General features: G+C 38.5%; 1 protein-coding gene across 1 annotated transcript in view; it reads right to left on the bottom strand.

Annotated features, from left to right (window-relative positions):
• The window catches only part of RASGRF2 (Ras protein specific guanine nucleotide releasing factor 2), a 273,318-nt gene that overhangs the window by 120,551 nt on the left and 130,110 nt on the right, over positions 1–22,657 (bottom strand). Inside the window, exons 10-13 of the mRNA XM_055298177.2 lie at positions 19,996–20,156; positions 18,624–18,690; positions 17,987–18,123; positions 3,580–3,662 (exon numbers count right to left, since the gene is read on the bottom strand). Of these exons, the coding sequence (XP_055154152.1) occupies positions 3,580–3,662; positions 17,987–18,123; positions 18,624–18,690; positions 19,996–20,156 (448 nt within the window). The remainder of the gene's footprint in view (positions 1–3,579; positions 3,663–17,986; positions 18,124–18,623; positions 18,691–19,995; positions 20,157–22,657) is intronic.

Genomic DNA, 22,657 nt, shown 5'->3' with positions numbered 1-22,657 from the left:
AATAAAACTGACTAATTACACTACTTTCCTTCAAAATCGTGACTACATTTTCATTTTAAGTAAAGAAATTAAATATTATGAAATTATTTAGCTTTCTTTTATTACACTGAGTAGAATCGTACTTTATTTCCTAAGAGACTCTCAAGAAAAATATAATACATTACTGAAGTCTCCTATGATAACAGCAACTTGGTTTTGGTAAACACTTAAAAAGCCATCTTGAGAGATCAAACCCAAATCATCTATTATAATTGGTTAAGTTTTAAAAGGAAGTGAGTGCTTACAAAGTGACGCCCTGTCAGTAACAAGACACAGTTACAATAGGATAATTTTTTTCTTTTAACTCTGAGAAACGTTGGGGTTTTTCTTCACAGTTTATAGATAGGGAAATAGATACATAGGGAGGAATACAAACTTCAGGGTAGAATAGAGCCATCAGAAGGAACAGAGATTGCAAAAATCTCTTTCCTCTGATTGAGGATAATCAGGCTCAAATACGGCTGGGAAAAAATAGTAGTATATACATAAAACTTCACTCTGCCTTGGGAATAAATCTAGTGTATTATAGATATGTTGGATTTAATAGAAAATCTTTACAGTCCAAGATACAGGTTTCTGTCCTAACAGGAGAACAATTCCAATTCATTAAGTGTCACCTCTGTGCACCCAAAGGCAGAAAAGTCCTGGTCTGTATGTAAGTGGTTACACAAATGAGATTGGACGTGGACACTGGTAAACTGCCACGGTGGGGGACAAAAGATGCATTTGGGTGCCAGCAACAACTGATCAGGCATAAAACTGAAGTCTTCGTTAGTATTATTATTTTTTTTTAAATGGAGTCTTGCACTGTTGTCCAGGCTGGAGTGCAATGGCGTGATCTCGGCTCACTGCAACCTCTGCCTCCTGGGTTCATGCGATTTTCCTGCCTCAGCCTCCCAAGTAGCTGGGATTACAGGCACCAGCCACCACGCCCGGCTAATTTTTTTGTATTTTTTAGTAGAGACGGGGTTTCACTATGTTGGCCAGGCTGGTCTCGAACTCCTGACTTTGTGATCTGCCTGCCTCAGCCTCGCAAAGTGTTGGGATTACAGGTGTGAGCCACCGTGCCCAGCCAGTATTAATTTTTAATGTCAACAAAATGTATGTGTAGTGGGCATACAGCTGCCCTAGGGTTTAGTGGCTTAGAACTTGTCTATACTTTTTCACTTACACATTCTAATTCCAAAGCAGGTGGACTTTCATGGTTGTATAACCTCCAAGAAAGTGCTTTCGCCATATATCCTTTTGGAAAATATTAAAATTAAAATTCTATGATAGAAAATTAATAAGAAAACTCTAACCCAAGGATGTGAATTCAAAAATTAAGTCGTAGTTTGGACTTTTTGACTTAATATACTATATTCTTTATCTTAACATCGTAACATTTTTACTAACCTGGTTTCAAATATTATACTAAATTTAAAGCCTAGAAAATTGAATGCAAAATGAATTTTGCCCTAGAATTTAAAATGGCCCTACCCAAAATATTTTTTTTTTTTTTTTTTTTTTTTTTTTTTTGAGACGGAGTCTCGCTCTGTCACCCAGGCTGGAGTGCAGTGGCGCAATCTCGGCTGACTGCAAGCTCCGCCTCCTGGGTTCACGCCATTCTCCTGCCTCAGCCTCCCGAGTAGCTGGGACTACAGGCGCCTGCCACCACGCCCGGCTAATTTTTTTTTTTGTACTTTTAGTAGAGACGGGGTTTCACCGTGGTCTCGATCTCCTGACCTCGTGATCCGCCCACCTCGGCCTCCCAAAGTGCTGGGATTACAAGCGTGAGCCACCGCGCCCGGCCTACCCAAAATATTTTTAAATTTGACTAGTAATGTAAAACACTATCATCCTTTTATCATTTATATTTTTTTGTAGCATGGATGGCACTAGTATTACGTACTCTGCCTTCATGTGATACAATGATTAGTAAGTTTTAAAACTTGTACCACTGGGATGATGCTAACTGTAGTTAATATCTGCCAGAATAGGAAAGTCTTCCTTCTAAAGTTAACGTTACTTATTGCCTCAGCATAAACAGTTCAGACTTCAAAATATCTACATAAAAAGGCATAAAAGACAAACTTTTTTTAGTTTCAAGTAACTTCTTTTATAAACATAGAATTGCTTTTAAAAATATATTTTAGGCCGGGCGCGGTGGCTCACGCTTGTAATCCCAGCACTTTGGGAGGCTGAGGTGGGCGGATCACGAGGTCAGGAGATCGAGACCACGGTGAAACCCCGTCTCTACTAAAAAAAAAAATACAAAAAATTAGCCGGGCGTGGTGGCGGGCGCCTGTAGTCCCAGCTACAAGGAGAGGCTGAGGCAGGAGAATGGCATGAACCCAGGAGGCGGAGCTTGCAGTGAGCCGAGATTGCACCACTGCACTCCAGCCTGGGCGACAGAGCGAGACTCCGTCTCAAAAAAAAAAAAAAAAAAAAAAAAAAAAAAAATATATATATATATATATATATATATATATATATATTTTTTACTCTTAGAATTTGGAATGCAAATAACTGAGAAAATGAGAGTAATGAAAAATGTGATTAATTTCAAAATACTCCCAAGACAATTTCTGAATTTGAAAACAAAAAAGTATATGGAGACAAAAGCATGAATACAGACAGCTCTAGCACACAGTTACTCATAACTTTTCATTTTAAACTAGAGCTTCCCTAGTGGAAAATTATAAGATTTACTTTGTTAAAAACAGCTAGAGCAGGATGGCAGCCCTAGGCAAATAGCTTCTGGGGCAAAGCATAAATAGGGAGTGGGTAGACAGCAAAGCCACTTGATTCATGTTATCTAAATGTGAACATATCAGAATGGCCAAATCTGGGTAATATTCATACCCAATGGGAGGATTCAGGCCCAGTGGGGCAGCTGCACCTTGGTCCAGCCTCTGACCTTGGCACATCTGGGTGTCACTATTTTAATGATGACGATGATGATGATTATTTGAGATGGAGTTTTGCTCTTGTTGCCCAGGCTAGAGTGCAGTGTTGTGATCTGGGCTCACTGCAACCTCTGCCTCCTGGGTTCAAGTGATTCTCCTGCCTCAGCCTCCTGAGTAGCTGGGATTACAGGCGCCCGCCACCATGCCTGGCTAATTTTTTGTATTTTTAGTAGAGATGGGGTTTCACCATGTTGGCCAGGATGGCCAGGCTGTTCGCAAACTCCTGAACTCAGGTAATCCACCCGCCTTGGCCTCCGAAGTGCTGGGATTACAGGCGTGAGCCACCGCACCTGGCCTATTATTTTAATTTTTATATGGAACTTGAACATCTTAGGATTTTGTCCTGAGTGAAGACATATGTAGCAGTATAAAAAACAATTTTTCTATGCTATGAGTTAATAAACTGTGAATGTGAAAAACCATTTTGATAGTCTTATTTATAATGGAATCATATGAACCACTGCATTCCTGTCAAGAAACATATTCTCAATAAGAAGCAGAATTCTATTGACGCAGTATTTTATTCAAGGTTTTACATGTTCTGCCAATTTAATCTTGATTAAAATGTAAAGGAAAGGATTCTCACACTTACTTAATCATATGTGGCACAGTGACTTTGGAATTCTCTTCAAACACTATAGTCATTAAACCATTACATCGTATATTGTCCACACACTGTGAAATAAAAAGTTGACAATTACAACCCACATGAAAGCCTAGGCAGATCATATATTCCCACAATTGTTTATAGCTAAGAGAGTCCATGCAATTTCTCTCTGCCTGTCTCTTACACACACACACACACACACACAGAGTAGGTAAATATTATACACTGATGAACAGATTCAGTATTCAGATATCAAAACTGTACCAACTAAATGCCTGACAAATACCCGAGGACAGATACAACAGCTCTACTTTCCCTGAATGTATTTCCCAAGAATTCTGACCACAGTGTCACTTTGTCACAATTCTTTGGCAGCTCCAACACTATTTGAGAGGTGATTGGGACCTGACCATGATTGCTCTTGCTATATTCATTTTCTGCAACCAAGGGGTGGTATGGAGTAGTCAGATTAGAAACAGTGGCTTCCTAGGATGGGATTCATCTTCTGTGTCACTAGTAAGCTCTGCCTCTGCTTCTCAGGTATTCTTTGCCAATAGATTCCCACATTTTACTAGTACCTCTGGCAGCCCCTATTGATACTAATGCTGGTTGGTGAAGGGACAGTGTGTAATTTCTCCTGTCTCTGGCATGCTTAAAGCCTTGTATCATCTTTTTCTCTTTTCCAAGAGAAGAGTTCAGGAAGCTCTGCTAATTTTCTCTGCCTTCATTATGTAATCTATGCCTTATCAATTTAAATTTTCTCTCTGCAATTATTTTGGGTTAGAGAAGAATTTATTTTGAATTATACATATTCCTTTTGAACAAAACAGGAATATAAAAAAAATCATCAATTTTTAAAATAAAAAATTGCTTTTAGTCACTATGATACTATATAGTGCTTTGTGGCTATAATTAAATAGTGCAGTGAAGCTGATTGCAACGTGACCTCACATAGGTCCTGAACTCAGGATCTACCCTAAACGTCAATGTTTTAGTAAAAGAGTGAAAATGCAAGTAAGAAACTTTAGATCACTGGAATTCTGACTATTCAGTCTACTTAGTATTTCAGCCATTTTCGTACTTATTTTTCCTTAAAACTTTGTTTTCCTCACATCTTATGCCATTATTTCAACTACAAAGCATAAAGGATACCACTTGCGGGAAGAAAGTAGAATATTTTTAAGTTGCCCTTCAATCTATTTCCTTAAGCTACAGCATCTGGAAGTGATTTGGAGTTATATTTTCATATAAATAATTATGATCATCTACCTATAAATTTGGCCGTTTTTGCTTATATGTGAATTTATGCTCCACCTTATCCCACAAGGGGATTATAAAAACACATACAATAAGACAAAGTCAAGATAAGTGAGAAAATCAGAGATGATTTAGATAAAGGATGGCAAACAATAAGACAAAGCCTGAAATGAAGCCACCACACATACTTTATGTTGAGAGCACTTGCCAGAAGTGGGCCTCAAAATTAGCAGGGCTATGGAGTAGTCAACTCAAAGAGGGACTCAGTGTTAGCTACAAAATTCACAGTTTAGTAGAAGGTCAATTAATCCCGGTCTAGGACCAGACAGGACGATTATCTCATGGGTTCTCATCAAGAGAAATATTGAATAATGTAGTGAACAATGTCCTCAACAATATCTTGTTATTATTATTATTTTTTAGAGACACTGTCATTCTGTTCATTCTGTTGCCTAGGCTAGAACGCAGTGACACAATCATAGCTCACTGTAACCTCAAACTCCTAGGATCAAGTGATCCTCCCGCCTCAGCCTCCTGAGTAGCTAGGACTACAGGTGTGTGCTACCACACTGAGATTTTTTTTTTTTTTGGTAGAGACAGGTCCATGCTATGTTACCCAGGCTGGCCTTGAACTCCTGGGCTCAAGTGATCCTCCCATCTTCACCTCCAAAATGCTGGGATTACAGGTGTGAGCCACTGCACCTGGCCAACAATATCTTTAAATAACTACAAGTTTTGGCAAACTGTTTTGTATAAACAGTTGAAAGTACAATTCCAAACACACAACCCTGTGGTGGACCCCAAAGAATGTGACCCAGAGGCTCATCCTTCCTCTGCTGGTCTGATTGCAAGCACAGGCTTCACACTCTCTAGAAAAGAGCATGGGCTGCTCTTCTTCACACTGAAGAAATGCTGCTTCTCTTATCCTAGTTTGTGTAAGTCTCGAGTATCAAGAAGTTGGAAATAGTGTTTTCCCACAAATCCTGAAACTGCTGCCTCCTGTGTGTCCAGTTATATAGAGTCAGTGTTTCAACCAGCAAGCCAAGCTGCCAGTAAGTGGGATATCCTCTTGTGCCCCAAGAAAGGCCGCACTACCTCTCTGTGGGAAAGCTCTGTCAGGGCCTGATGAAAATACACATCAAGGGCCCTGTTTCAAAGTGGGAACATACATGGAAGAATGAAGAGACAGGGCTGGCTGGTGCATGCATTCATAATGGAGAAGAAAGTAAGAGAGAGGACAGAGAAATCAGTAGGAGGCAGGCTATGGAGAAGGGAGTCTTTATTTTAATTTTATCCTATAGGCAGATGGGAAGCCACTGAGGGTGTCTAAGCAGCTCACTTATGCTGAAAGATCTAAACTGACCTCATGGTGGTATTCATTCAATGGAAAAGAGGGGAGAATGAATGGAGACCCAAGGGATGATCAGAATAATATTGAGTCAGTAGATGAAATGATTCATACCTCCCCTAAGGCAGACTGTGGGAATGAAGAGGAAAGGGTGGACATAAGTATTTTGAAGAAAGGAAAAATAAAAATTGATGAATTACTGAATAAAAGCAAGAGAAAAAAACAAGATAAAATCAAAGATGGCCACGGTTATAAGGCAATTTTAAATTTTCGGATGCAAATATATTTAAAAGGAAAAAAACATAGCCAAATGTCTTTCGAATCACCCAGAGTTTAAACAAAGTTAGATAGTCTATGTTTTGAATTCTCAAGAGCACCAAGAAGATGCATTGATTACACAGCATTGGGATTTTACTAAATGGCTGTCTTACATCTGCATTTATCAAGTACTTACTATGTGAAGACACGGGGCTAAGTACTGGGAAATGAGGATAAAGAGAAGAAAAGTAATATATGAAAGAGCTTTGAAGATGAATAAGGCAAGTCACTTCAAATTCACTTTACTAATCCCGATGGGGACAAAACGGATTAACATCATCCCTGTTCTTCCCAAGCTATGTGGCAGGGTCCGGGGGTTGGGTAATGAGGAAAAGGATTGGATGGGGAGAGGGGTTGCACACTGACAAGGGTAAGTGCTCCTTCACCCAGAGACCTTTCTAGCTATTCCTTAGACTTCTTTTCACTCTCAGTGTTTCTGAATCACAATGAGGAAGCCCTTTGGGTAACCAACACAGGAAGTGGGAAAGTAGACATGGTGTGGGAAATGAACAATGTTCCTTCAATTTCCTTTAATATTCTAAGCAAACGGCATAGTTACTGAGACAACAGCCTTAGAATGACTGCACCATCAAGAACAGAGGTGAGGTAATGGGGAGACCACTTAAACTCAGCCCAGAGCTCCCACACAGCTCCAGAGACAACCACACTGTTTAAGTGGAGCCCAGACAAGGTGGGGACGGGCACTGGAGGTGGCCAGAGTCACAGACCTGGGTAATAAAGAAGCATCTCTGTCTCGTCCTGGACAGGGGGTCAGAAGGCAGAGATTTAACCCGTTTCTTCAGGATTCATAGTCCAAACCCCTGGGGAATACAGGAATTGGGTCTGAAAATCCAGGAAACGCACCACTGGAGATGAGTTCAAAGGGCCTGTCATCCTACCTACACTAACAGTCAGAGAATGGAAGGGCAGAGCTACCTGGCAGCCCATCAAAGCTACAAGATACCCAAAATCAGGGTATCTTAAGCTGCAGTTCTCTGGGGGCTGACTTTATCCACCCTCCTCTTAGAGATCAGAAGGGAAGCAGTTTTTGCTTTTTGAAAGAGGGAACCAAGAGGAAGGGGGTCTCAAGACCAATCTGCCTAGTTCACTTGCCCAGGAAACTCTGCAGGGTTAAAAGTAGGGGTAGGGAAGACAGTCAGCTTCCACAGTCCACAACAGAAGCCATGACGTGTGACCCAAGTGCCAAGGAGTCAGAGATGAGCCCACTCCAGGGAGCTGAAATAGAACTTTTTCTCCTGTTCCCAACAAAACAAGCAAGTGCTTTCCCCTCCTCCATCCTTCATCTATGGTGCCAATCCAGGGTTTAGCTGTGTGTCTCTTCTGTTTTCCAGGTCTGGAAAGGCTTTGTGGAGAAAAACAGAAGAGACACACTGAGACATTTTTGATCAGCTACAGTGTTACATATAAACAACTTAGTCAGAATACTGCATAAAATTTGAGAGAGAAAATATAAAATATATCTGGCTTTTCATACCTAATATGAATACACATACTACTTTGGATGGAATAATATTTAACTTGAAAAACCATGTAATTATAGCAAAGAGAATTGGAAAGGGGAAATAATACACTAAAAATTATCATAAAAATGATGAAAAATGAAGAGTAAAGAATTTTATTACTATTAAACTATTTATTTTTTAAATAAATTATTCATTTATAAAATAGGAAAGAAGAGGTCTTCAATTTTTTCTCATCTCTCTCTCTTCATGAATATAGGACTTTATAGTTTGAAATTTAAGAGATATAGGCAAAAATGAATAAAGACTTATTTTTCATCTTAATGTTTTTATTTTTTATTATGAAATAATTCAAATATTCATTATTATGAAATAATTCAAATATAATTCAAATTATTATGAAATAATTCAAATAATTCAAATATCATTAAAAGAATGAGCCATCCACATACCAGCCACTAGACTTAACTACTTTTAACACTTTGCCATATTTTCTACAGATCATCATTTTTCTGTTAAGGATGTAAAACACTATAAACACAGTTAAATCCTCCTTTTTTTCCATTCCAATAGACTCTTTCCACTCTGGAAGTAATGACTATCTTGAAGCTGATGGGTATCCACTTGTCCTTCTTTCATTCCTCTTTTCTTATTTTACTATGTATTTGTGTATCTGTCCATCATAAAGTACAATTTTATTTGCATTAAAATTTTTTATATAGATGCTTGTATTTTTCTCACACAACACTGCTTTTAAGATTTGTTCATATTTATATGCATAGTACGTTCATTCATATTAACTGCTATATATCCCACTATATAAACATAAATTACAGTTTATTTAGTCAATCTCATATATGTATACATTTAAGAGGTTTTCATTTTCTGCTATAACAAAGATACAGTGACTATTACAAATTTCTCCTTGTGAAAAAGTTTTTTTCTTATCTTTTAATTTTTCAAAGGCAATCTGTCTTTTTACCTTTTGAGATTTTTCTTTTTGTGCTTTATATTCTATAGTTTTACCTCGATGTGTCTAGATGAAGTTTTTATCTGAGTTTATGCAGCTTGGAATTTGGTATGTTTCTTCAGTATGAGGATTCATACCTTTCATCCACTTTTAAAATTCCTACTCATTTTCTCTTCGGAGACTGCATCTTTTCTATTCCCTCAAATCTTTCTTTCTGCAATTCTCATTCCAGGAATGTATATTGGGTCTTCTAACTCTATTTTCCATCTGGATTTCTCATATTTGCCATCACTTTATCTCTCTTCGCTGTATTTGAGGTAATTTCCTAGAATATAGAATCTATATTCTATAGGTATATAGAATATATACTATAGCTATATTTATATCTATCTATAGCTATATAGAATATAGCTATACCTATATTCTATACCTATATATAGGTATAGAACCACATACCTATATATATAACCTGGTTCTTAATCATCTCACTAGCTGTGGTTGACTCACTGTCTTTAATGAATTTTCAATGAATTTCTAATGAGTATGTAATGTTGTGGTCCTACAGTTTCTAGTTTTAGATTTTTCTATGTGGTTCTTTGACAGGTCAGCCTGGATTTTTTGCATAGTGATCTCTTCTTTCCTTATGGTTTATTTCTTTCTTTTATAGTTTTATTATACTTTAAGCCTTGTTATTTTATGGTCTTTTCCAAGTTGTCACCCTATTACTTGAGGTTCTTGTAGCGCTAATTCTACTGCTCTCCATGCCTGCTGAGTCTCACTCATGACACATAATTTACTCATAAGATTTGTAATTTTTAATTTGAGCACATGTCACGAGCCCCAGATTGTAGAAGTGTTGCTAATGGAGTGGCTTTGTGTTTCGGGCTGCAAGCATGCTTGGGATTTCAACACTCAAAAGTTATTTTTATAACAATTTCTCAGTTTGGCACTTTACACCATGTGAATAAGTCTGATTTCAAATCTGTAGGCCACAGACACATTCTTTTTTTTTTTTCTTTTTTTTTTTTTTTGTGAGACAGAGTCTCACTCTGTCGCCCAGGCTGGAATGCAGTGGCATGATCTTGGCTCACTGCAACCTCCACCTCCTGGGCTCAAGTGATTCTCCTGCCTCAGCCTCCTGAGTAGCTGGGACTACAGGCATGTGCCGCCACGCCTGGCTAATTTTTGTACATTTAGTAGAGATGGGGTGTCATCATGTTGGCCAGGCTGGTCTCAAACTCCTGACCTCAAGTGATCCACCCGCCTCAGCCTCCCAAAGTGCTGGGATTACAGGCATGAGCCACCGTGTCTGGCCACATTCATTTTTAAACAGAAGATTTTTAAAAAATTCAGAACCCAAGACAAAGACAAACTTCTTTATTTCTTTCCTTGGGTCGATGGGTACAGTTTTTTAGGTTCTTGTTTCACAAAGAGAACACCCTTTCAATGCCCAGGCTTTAAATAGAGAACTTGATTAATGGGCCTTAGGCCAACTCTTGCCCTCTTTATATGTTAATACTCCTAGGACGTGGAACTAATATCTAGTCTAAAATCATTCCCAAGTCTGTAAGTCTTTAGCTTACAAGCTTTCTGCTATGGCTTTAAATTCCCTTGTTTCTGGCAACAAAAGATTTCCCTTCCTATCTGTAAATATACCTACGCATTAAAATTTTTTTCATTTGACTGATTTTACATGTTAAACATTTCTGTTTTTATAGCTAGAGGGGACCTAAATCAGCTCAGTCCTCCATACTACCAGAATTGGAACTTGAGATAAACGTTTTAAATTCAAAAGAGGAGATTTATGTGACCATTTCTGCACATCTCATTATCCAGTGTCAAGTCTCATTCATAAATCTTTCTGAGTCATTGTCAAGCATCAAAATTATTTTAGGAATAAAAGGAAATTTTCACTTTCATTCAAGTTTCAGGAGAACAAAATATATATTCAATCCAAACCATACTTCAAAAGGCCATATAATGAACAGTCATACTTTAAATTATATAAAAAGGTCTTTGATAATTGGTACACAACCTTTAATCTATCCGTGAGATGGATGGATGGATAGATGCATGGATGGAGAGAGAGACAGAGAGAAAGAAAGAGAGACAGAGAGATGATAGATAGATCGATCTTATTATGATATATTTATAATAGGGGAATGGTTTTCAAAATGAGTTCCCATCCCCAGACTTCAGGGACATCCCCAGGCTTCACAAACAGGAGAGTGAAAAAAAAAATGGCTCCTGGAGTCTCTAGGTCTACCCATTTTATTTCAATCAGAGAATTTTGCTTTTATCTTACTTCCATTTGGGACTTGGAGTAATGCTGCAATGAAGAAAGAGTTCTGTTCTAGAAAAAAAGGTAAACTATAATAGAATTGGTATATGTGAGTGTGTACATGAACAGACTTACAGAGGAAGGTGTGGTATATATTTATGGTTATATAAGCATGTACCCTGGTTGTTGGAAAGAAGTGGTGCCTGTATACAGTTCACTTAGTTAAGAAGAAATATATTCAAATAAGCAGGGTTTCAGATATCTTTAATGTCATCTTGAATTTATGTGAATTACAATAAACCTTGAAATTAACAGGATAACAAAATTAGATTCCTAGATCACACATAGTCTAGTTCAGTTTGTAACGGCTGGGATGGGATCTGGGAATATGTATGTTCACAAAAGCCCCAAGTGATTTTGAAGCAGCTGGTCTTTGGACAAGCGTTGAGAGTGACTTCTCCACCAAGGGTTTTTCAGGGTCTTACCTAAGGCAGTACCTATTTAAAGACCAGTGGTCTACTGTGTTATCATATTTTCCACCTTCTTGATACTTCTAAGTACTGGGAAGAAAGGTTAGAGTCAATTTTTTTAATTCACCTTTTTATGTTAAAGTAGAAAATTCCCTCTTGACTTCTGAGAAGCTATTTTTAGGGAGAAGGCATGTCCAGTGTGCTACAAATTTGTCTATATAGGTCTACATTTTGGGACATCTATCCAAACCAAGAAGCTCAGAGATAAATTTTAATTCTGCATTTTAGTTAATAGCCATAATTACAGTGGATCTGTTAATAAACCATTATGTATGACAGTGAGACAAGCACAAATGAATGTGCTTTATTGAAATAAATAGTCAAATCTTCAGCCTCAAATCGTTCCCTATAAATAGATGAAAAAGGGGAAGAATTATTGGTTGAGACCATTAGCCACTTGCACTTTTTGCTGGAGGCGCCAACAGTTAATTATGGCCTTACTGGTGTAACTAAGAGTGTGATTAATCATTCAAGCAATCGTTCCTTCTAAAAATTACAGCTTCAGAGAGAGAGAGACCTGGCAAAGCTGAAAGTCTTAAGTTTTGTAGTTTCTTATGGGAAACTGGGATTGTAGCAATACTCAGGAACCACTTTATCATCTTAAAAAAAAAAGAGCTACCTATGATTAGTATAATACGATACAGTAGCTTAGCAAGGTGGCTTCAAATCAAGCCAGAAAAAGTAAGATTTAGAAAAATAGCGGCCGGGCGCGGTGGCTCACACCTGTAATCCCAGCACTTTGGGAGGCCGAGGCGGGTGGATCACGAGGTCAGGAGATTGAGACCATCCTGGCTAACACAGTGAAACCTCATCTCTACTAAACATATAAAAAATTAGCTGGGCGTGGTAGCGGGCGCCTGTAGTCCCAGCTACTCAGGAGGCTGACGCAGGAGAATGGCGTGAACCTGGGAGGCAGAGCTTGCAGTGAGCTGAGATCGTGCCACTGCACTCTAGCCTGGGCAACAGGGCGAGACTCTGTCTTAAAAAAAAAAAAATAAAGAAAGAAAAATAGTGACAAAAATTAAAAAGACAAAATAATGGAGAATATATTCATAATCTAAATAGAAAATGTTCACTTCCCTAGTCTATATGGGTAGTGCCAGTGAATTACTGTCTATCTAGTATAAAAAGACAAACAGAAATAGTAGAAAATGTTAATCTCATTGATAATTACAGAAATGTAAATTAAAACCACTAGAAGGCAAAAACACTTTTCCATGAAATAGAAAAATGTGATAAATGTGACAAATTCAACATTGGCAAGACTTAGAAGAGAGTTACACAGACACCTTGTTGATGATGTAGTGAAATTATAACTTACATATTTCTTGAAGGAATTGTGGCAGTCTGTCACACTAGGAATCGTGAAATAAGGACAGTGATCAGGCTTTTTACACCAGCCTTATAGTCTAACTATACACCAACAAGGGACTTTAAAAGAAGGGGAAAACTCCCGCACGAAGGTGTTTAGCACCTCATTATATATTAATCCTCAAACTTGGAAACAGCTCATACATTCAATGCTCAATTATTCAGAAAAAGCTATAAAAGCAGTAAATTGATGCAGCTGAATATATTTAATATAATGCAGATGAATAATAGATAGCCAGTACGAATATGAAGAGTTTATAGGAATATAGAAAGAAGTAAATGAGGTAAAAAGCAAACATGATGTATGTATCCACTGAGAGGCAAACTGTACAATTATTTCTATATGGCAAGATTGTGGAGACTTTAGAGATGGAAACAGTTCATTTTTCAGGACAGAGGTTCTTTAATTGTGCAGAAGTGATCTATGGAGCTTATGGAGTTTATAATGGCATCTGGAATGTGGGTTAAGGAATCTGCATTTAAAACAGTCCTCATGGGCCGGGCGCGGTGGCTCACGCTTGTAATCCCAGCACTTTGGGAGGCCGAGGCGGGCGGATCAGAAGGTCAGGAGATCAAGACCACGGTGAAACCCCGTCTCTACTAAAAATACAAAAATAAAAATTAGCCGGGCGTGGTGGCGGGCGCCTGTAGTCCCAGCTACTCGGAGAGGCTGAGGCAGGAGAATGGTGTGAACCCGAGAGGCGGAGCTTGCAGTGAGCCGAGATTGCACCACTGCACTCCAGCCTGGGCAACAGAGCGAGACTCCATCTCCAAAAAAAAAAAAAAAAAAAAAAAAAAAAAAAAAAAAACAGTCCTCATGTAATTCTAATATAGGTTATCTGTGGAAGGTATTTTGATAAACATTTTAGTGTGTTGGGTGTTGGGAATATTTCTAGTTCATTTTTGTGTCCATATTTTCACATATACACAATAAAATATTAAATAGTACATTTCAAGCATTCAGTAAGCTTATCTTAATAATAATGGATATGTCCAGAGATACACTTGAGAGACTAATTCCATGAATGGATATGTAATCTCTCCTAAAAAAGGAAAATGCCTGAAGCAGAGAACAAAGCCAGCTGAGATACAGGCTGCTGGGCAGCAGGCTAGGCTCAGTCAAGAGCACAGCACTCTGTCCCTACCACCTACCCACCCACCATTCAAACCCCACAGCAGCAAAATCACTAACTATACTAGAACAATCACTACTTCACTCAGCCTTTGGCAGTAGTTGACATGTGACCACTCCCTCCTCCTTGACACGTTTTCTTCACTCGGCTGCTAAGACACCATGTCCTCTTGGCTATCCTCCAGCTGCACTGGTGGTTCCTTCTTGGCCCTCTTCACTATTCTCCCTGACCTGACCCCTCTCTCAGTCTGCAGCCCTCTTCTACCTATGCATACTCCCTTGGCGATCTCAACAGTCTCACAGCCTTAAATACCACCCAAATGATGCGGTATCTCCTATCCAGATCTCTCTCTAAATGCTGGACTTCTATATCCCACTGCTTATTTACCAAATCCACTCAAATATCTAGCAGACTTCTGAGACTCAATATAGTCAAAAGTAAATTTCTGCTTTTCACCCCCAAATCTCTTTTCCCAGCAGATATCTCCATCTCAGGTATTGACAACTCCATCCTTCCAGTTGCTCAGGCCAAAACCTCTGAGGTCATCCTTCACCCTTTTTCTCCCACATCCCAGCTCTAATCCACAATAAAACTCTGCTGCTTCTACCTTCAAAATGAATCCAGACTCAGATCCCTAATCTCCAACTCCACTCCTGCCATGCTGGCCTGGGCTCTCAACATCTCTCGCCTGGACTACTGCAGCAGCCTGCTCACTCACCTCCCTGCTTCCACTCCCACCCCCTGCCCTCAGCCCATCCTCAACACAGCAGCCACAGCAATCCTTTCCAAACCTAAGACAGTTCATGGCATTCCTTTGCTGAAATCCTTTAATAGCTTTCATCTGACTGAGTATAAGCCAAAGCCCCTTTCATTGGCTTAGAAAGGCATTCTTGATCTGGCCCCTGTTACCTCGTTGACTCTTTTTTTTTCTATTCTCCCTCTCGCATACCCTACTCCAGCCACACTGCCTTTCATGGTATTCCTTGAAACATGCAGCATCCCCCTACTTTACAATCTTTGCAATTGCTGTTCCCTCTCACATGCCATCACATATTCACACGGTATCTCCATCACCTACTACAGCCTTTGTTTAAATGTCTCCTTCAGAATGAGGTGACCACCATTTAAAAACTCTACCAACCCACCCACCTTCAGCAGCCCAATCCTTCTTACCTTGCCCTATTACCTTCTAATATAAAATAGTATACACTTAGTTATCACCTTTATTTATTTTTGGTCTTCCCCACATTAGAATGGAAATTACAAAAGGTTAAGAAAATTTTGTTGTTGTTGTCTCTTTTCTTCATATGTCACAAATCTCTAGAACAGTGCCAGGCATATATCACTGCATAAATATATTTGTTGAATGAATGAAACCACAAGTGTCAAAGCCACAAAATGCCATAGTCATTTCGTGTGATGGTATCCCCATCACTAAAAAAGATATAACTTGGCCGGGTGCAATGGCTCACACCTGTAATCCCAGCACTTTGGGAGGCCGAGGTGGGAGGATCACTTGAGGTCAGAAGTTTGAGACCACCCTGGCCAACATGGTGAAACCCCCACCTCTACTAAAAATACAAAATTAGCTCGGTGTGGTGGTGCACACCTGTAATCCCAGCTGCTCGGGAAGCTGAGGCAGGAGAATCACTTGAACCTGGGAGGTGGAGGTTGTAGTGAGCCGAGATCATGCCACTACACTCCAGCCTGGGCGACAGAGCGAGATTCCATCTTAAAAAAATATATATATATATGTGTGTATATATATATATATATAACTTTTGGTTAGCCTTCCACTGAAGATATAATCTAGTACAATTTTTTTTGCTAAGCAGCATAATAGCCATAGCATCTTGGAGAAATGAGGAGGAAGTTGTATATTTCTACCTTAACGTCTAGTCTAAGCAGAGGGAAAGACTCACTTAGACCTTTGCTAATGACAGGGAAAGCACTGGGTGCCTTTCTTTAAAGGACCAGGCACAGAATCATTCACGCACTCCAAGGGTCTTTCTCTCTTAACAATGCCTCCCCAGTCACGCTAAGAAAGGTCACCTGAGCTTTTATCAAGTCTGTATCTTAGGAGCCCTAATTATATCATAAGGTAGAAGGTAGAAGCAGGTGGAAAAACACCTTTGCCTACTCCTATTCTCCCCATTCTTCCTACATATCTTGGCTTCACAACACCCACACAATTTTGTTGCATTTAGCTGTTTACTTCCTTTTGCTCCCTATGAGCCTCCCTATTCTCCCCGAGAGCAAGAACCATGGTCGTATTCCTGGTACCTGCACAATACCTGACAGCACATCTATTCCTCAATAGATGTTCCTAGAGTCAATGAATGATCCCGAATTTCATAAAGTAAGAGATGTGTTACAAATAGAGAGAGACTTAATATGCTATTAATTGATATAGCATAGAGCTAACGAAAGTATGAATTGCATCCACAAGGATGCAATTCCACAAAAATGGAAGATCCCATATTTTCATTTCCTTGTCAGGCAGAAAAGAAATGGCTTCTCTTCTAGCTATTTATTTGCCATCGAAGCCATCCTGAGGGTATATAAGTAAAAGTCCAGCATAAGGCACTCTTGTAGAGGATGTTTAGGTGCTAAACAGAAAAAAAGACCCAGATTAGGTTTACATTCTGACTCAATGCAGCTGAGCCGCTTTTGATAAATGCTTAACTTTGCAGACCTCAGTTTTCTCACCTGTGAAATGAGACTAATTTCTCTCTGCTTACCTTCAGAATACTATTGTAAGAGTCAAATAAGATTAAGTCTGTAAAACTTCTTTGACAAACAAAAATGATTACTATTGACATTCATTTTCTATTTCACCTCAATTTTCAGTCACTCAAAAAAAAGAATTAAGTTCCAAATAACTATGACAGAATTCATGTTTCCACTTAAATCTTATATATAAATTACTATGAACTCTTCCAAAAAAAAAGCATGAAAACTACAATATATACCTTTTTCATGTGTCCCAGTTTCTTTGAGTTAACAACTTTGAAAATAATTATCAGGTCCTTAAAAAATATTTTTCTTACATAGCACACTTTTCTCCTACAGAGCTGAAATTCATATGGAGCTTGAATAAGAATGCCCAAGTCCAATCATGACTAGTTTTGACATATTCTAAATCATATTATTTCCTAAATAAATGGAGTAATTCCCTAACTGGCGCTGCTGATCAAGGAAAGGTAAACAATTCTGTTCCCTAATTTTCTAATATATGAAATACAGGAGCTCATTTTCAGGTTTCATACTAGAGACGGTGTCTCTTTCGATTCTTTAATTCATGATTTCCTGCCATAGCCCTTGTTGGCTATTTTTGTATCTTTCACCATTATTCTACTTCAGAAACAAATAAGCAAAATATCGAGTGGAGTCATTAATTTATTACTAACAGGGCAATTTCAATACTGTTCAACACAAATGATTACATTTGCTGCTGGTGTAAAATGCCCAGGAACTAAAATCCAATTACTGTATTTCAGGCAAATTTTAACCTTAAGAAGAAAAACAACAACAACAAAAATGATAATGATCACAGCTTATCAAGATACGTAGTGATTATGGCAGTGACCATAGCAACTCAGTGTAATTTTTTAATAAAGATAAAAAACCTCTAAAAACTATCTCCAAAAGTTTGAGTTGTGAAATTTAAAAAACAAAAATTTGGCAAAAGCCACTTGCTTACCTGACTGATGTCACTCATCCAGGCAGCTTTCTCCTGGCGTGAGGGCGCTAACAAGACAACAGTGAAGGCGGCAGCGTCGGGAGGCTCCACCACTATTTTAAAATCCAGGTGCCCAAACACTTGCCCAGAACCTTTAGCTTGAACACATGTAAACCAAACAATTAGACGAAAATACAAAAAAAAAAAAAGGGAGTGATAGCTGCCTTCACATTATTCTATTTATACAATCCATTTGCACTCAAATCGAGACTCTCATTTCAGCAATATCGTACTTCTCAGGCATGAAGAGGGCTTTATTAAGCGCATAAGCAGATGAAGAAGCTGAGGTCAGTAGGTTACTTGAGACTAGAGTCCTGGTTTCCTTCTGATTTCATAGTTTTGTTTTGTTTTTTTAATTCCCATGATTTATAGAATTCCAACACTCTAATTCAACTCTTCCTTCTTCTCTATCTGCCACTGAATAGTCACTATCACAAAACAAATTCAGTAAAATGTGAATTCCCAAAGATGGTTTAACAAGGCTCATGGGCTAAATGGTTCAATTTTTCGTATATAAATGACTTTAGGGAGTTTATCCTCAGCCTCTGTCTCTCGCCTCTAATTCTCATAGAATCCTAAGTGATCGAATGTGACTTACAGTCATCATCGCTTGCATCTGGCTCCTCAATCAATGTGCAGTCTATCAGAGACAGAACCCCACCTGTCTGGAAACAAACCAATTTTTCACTAAGACGCTGAAGATCTTGTGTAGATTGGGAAGCTCTGATTTGTAAACACTATATTCAAGTTGCCATGGAAGAAAGCATAGCAATTCTGCATCATAAATAATTTTTCACAGAGCCCAAAATTAAACATAGATGTGCAAGAGGAAGTGAACTCATTTAACTTCAGTAAAATCCTTCCCTTTCAACCCACTCTCACTCAGTTGTTTATAAAATTTAGCAAGTCGGCTGATGGGAGACTTAGACGGTACCACAGTGGCTTTAGAGAGTAATGCACCTTAGCAAAGGGCTGAACTCACCAACCAGGAAGTGGCTTAAGCAGTAGAAAGCTGTCATCATGGTGTTGAATAATATTCATAAGCAATAATAAAAAAGGGGATAGATAGGCAAACTTTTTCCGTAAAGGGTCAGATAGTAAATATTTTAGGCTCTGCAAGTCATACGATCTCTGTCACAACTACTCAGATCTGCCACTTTAGCATAAAAGCAGCCACAGACACAAAGACATGAGCGTGGCTGTGTTCCAGTAAAACTTTATTAACAGGCCAGGCACAGTGGCTCACACTAGCACTTTGGGAGGCCAAGGCAGGAGGATCACTTGATGCCAGGAGTTCAAGACCAGCCTGAGTAACATAGCAAGACATTGTCTCTACTAAAAATTTTTTAAAGATTAGATGGGCATGGCAGTGCATGTCTGTAGTCCCAGCAGCTTGGGAAGCTGAGGCAGGAGGACTGCTTGAGCCTAGGAGTTCGAGGCTGCAGTGAGCTATGATCACGCCGCTGCACTCCAGCCTGGGAAACAGAGCGAGATCCCATCTCAACAAAAAAAAAACAAAACCAAAAATTTTATTAACAAAAACAGGCTCTAAGCCATGGGCCAGAGTTTGCTGACTCCTAGTACAGAGCAAGATAAAATAGCATTTAGCAAATATTGCACTGGTACATTGTAGTGATTTGAGAAGATTTTTGTAGCTCAGTAGTTGTCAACTAGTATATAACTTTGTATATGATTATACAGATACAGTACAATACACAATTTTGTCCAGGTTACGATTTTAATTGTATTTCTTTATGGTGATGCATACTTAAAATACATTTCCATTACTTTGAATTCAAATGACAACGAATTAAATGGCAGAGTTGGTAACGGTACATTACCTCACTCATTATGCAATCAAGACAATCTGTCTTATGGTAATTCCAAGCACGGGAAAGTCTCAAGTGAGTTAACTTCAACAACTTGTAAGTGCTTGGAAGATAAATGGAACAGTTATGGAAAACCAGTACCTTGAGCAGATGAAGCTTCCCTCCTGAACTTCTTGTACATATTAAAAAGTGTTTTGTAAATAAGAAGCATTGTCTCTCTCCTTCCTTTTTCAAAGACAACGAACCCAGGCGAACTTTACTAAGTTTCCCCCTCTCAACGGAAGGTACTTGAATAAGAGAACCTGGCGATTACAAAAACGAAGAATACACAGCAATTAAAATTCTGTCAAGTGAGGACCATGTCCATGGCAATAAACACTAAGGTCTGTTTCCCAAAATACCAGGGATTGATTTATGTGACACATCATCAGAACAAGTAACTCTCTTCCAGTCTGAGCAGAAGAAACAATGCATTGTATTTTAAGGGCTGAACTGTTCCTAATATTTTTGTGAAACACTTTAGACTTGATTCTTCATCTATAAACTGGAAAATAAGTTGGAAAGATGGCAAAATTGAATTCAAAGAATGAAGCACTTCTGCCATCTGTCCTTAGTGATCTGATCCAATCAATTTATGTATTTAATAATAACATATATATTACGTAATTATATAGAATAATATAATAAAAAGCAAATGCAATGTATTCTTCCTGAAGCACAGAAGGTAGATAAATAGCATATTAATACAGTTTACCTTGTATTTTAAAAATAGAATGTACATGTATATTATAAAATTATATAAATTATATAATTCAGTGAAATTTAGCTAAGAACTGTTCTTAAAGGACACCTATTTCAAGTTACATTTAAATTATGTGAGATAAAAATTATTTGTAGAATCTAAACGGAAAGTAAATCACATAAAATCTATACCCAGTATACTCCTATAGGCAAAACTCCCTTCCATTTAATGTGAGAAGCTATACACAGACTTTATAATACCAACATTACCTTTGATTGTTTCTAGATTTCACCCTTACAGCGACCTCCCCCTACCCCAAAAATAAAATTCCAATCTAAGTTAAATATCAAACCAAAAAGTACTAACAAAGATTCTTGCCACCCTCTTGATTCTGACTTCTGAAGTGCCCTGAGATAGTCATATTTCTTACATTTATTTAACCTACCACCTACCCCAAATGCAGCCTTCCACAGGCTCATATTACCCTCAGAAGAATCATTAAGTGCATATCCAACCCTTGAACATTGACAGCAGTCATCACTAAGAGATGAGATTGTAGACAACCTTATTTTCCTCTTCATACATTTTTCTAGCTTCCTGATTTTTTTTAATGAGCACAAATTACTTCAATAAGCAGAAAAACACCACTAAAGTTCTTCATATAAATAATATATATACGTAAGTTGGTAAAACTATGATTGTGAGTCACAAAATGTTCATATTAACATATGAATGTTGCAAATTGCATCTACTTTTTAACAGAGATTGAAAGGTGTACAGGGTGGCAAGAGACCCAAGTTTCCACGCCTGGATCTCACACTGTCTATTTTGGTGAGTGCTACAGTGGGATGCTTGACAGACACAGAGTAGGCAGCTATTCTGGGCCTAAAGAATGGCAAGGAAGAAGTCCTGGGTGAGGGTGTGGGATTGGGGAACAATGGGCCAGGAGACGGCTTGACTCCCACGAAGGGATGGGCAAGAGGAGAGTGAATGAAGGAGGTGAGGTGGGTGGGAGCAAACTGGCTGGCAGCCCAGGCAGCAAGGAATGACATAGAGTACTGGAGGCAGGGGAAAGCAGGAGGCAGAAGTTAGGGAAGTCTATGAGCAAGTCATAGCAGCAGAAGGCTAGGCTCATAGGGCTCAGGATGCAATCAAAGCCAGAGGCCTTGTAGAGGACATGGTTCAATGCCTCCCATTTCACAGATGGAGAAACTGAGGTCTGAGGCTAAGTAGCTCGCCTAAGGTCATGCCTAAGTGAGAAGTGAGGGATGTAGCCAGGGGATTCAGCCACATAAAATATAAGACTCGGAAAGAAGATAGATAGGAAGAGAGTAAGTTCTAGCTCTGCCATGGGGGCCACGAGTCATCAGGCCCATGAGTTAGGGCTGAGTGTAAGACTGAGGCTTGGACAAATAATCTTGGTGGACAAATAGCTTTGGGAGTCATTTTCAGAAAGGCTATAAGCAAGCTGTGAAAATTCAATAATAATGTGTTCATTAGTAAATGCTTCTAGCAATTTAGTGATTTTCTATGTCAGAAATTACAGAATACATAAAAATAAATACAATTTAGAAAGAAATTACAGAATACACTGTTAGCTCATATATTAGCAATTACTGTGAATTTCAGCTATGAGACAAAAAAAATACATGTTTCCTTGGCAACCATACACTAATATGCTTAATCTATAATTGTTTACCTCATATCCAAGTAGGAGGGAGACGTGGGAGACTGTGTACATTAGCTACATACAGCAATGTATACATCTGAATTAAAAGTGAGAAATCGCAACACTATGGTTTGTGAAATAATCAATTTGGAAAAAGCATTTTAAGTGGATTTTTTCACATTTTCTCTTGCATTTGACATGATGTTTCAACATGGCCATGAGATATGAAGAAAGGATTCCTCGCTAGCTAATACAAATTAGAGAAATACTTAGTATTCATTTAGTAATTCATCAGATCATTGCTATAGCATGACTCTTTGCATCCTGGCCATTGGTCTCTCTAATAATTGGGGTCAACTTCCAACAAAATTTCTGTTATTTCAATCACTTCA

The sequence above is a fragment of the Symphalangus syndactylus genome, chromosome 11 (assembly GCF_028878055.3).
Source record: "Symphalangus syndactylus isolate Jambi chromosome 11, NHGRI_mSymSyn1-v2.1_pri, whole genome shotgun sequence".
In the NCBI taxonomy this organism is placed as follows: domain Eukaryota; kingdom Metazoa; phylum Chordata; class Mammalia; order Primates; family Hylobatidae; genus Symphalangus; species Symphalangus syndactylus.
This window is presented reverse-complemented; position numbering and strand designations above follow the sequence as displayed.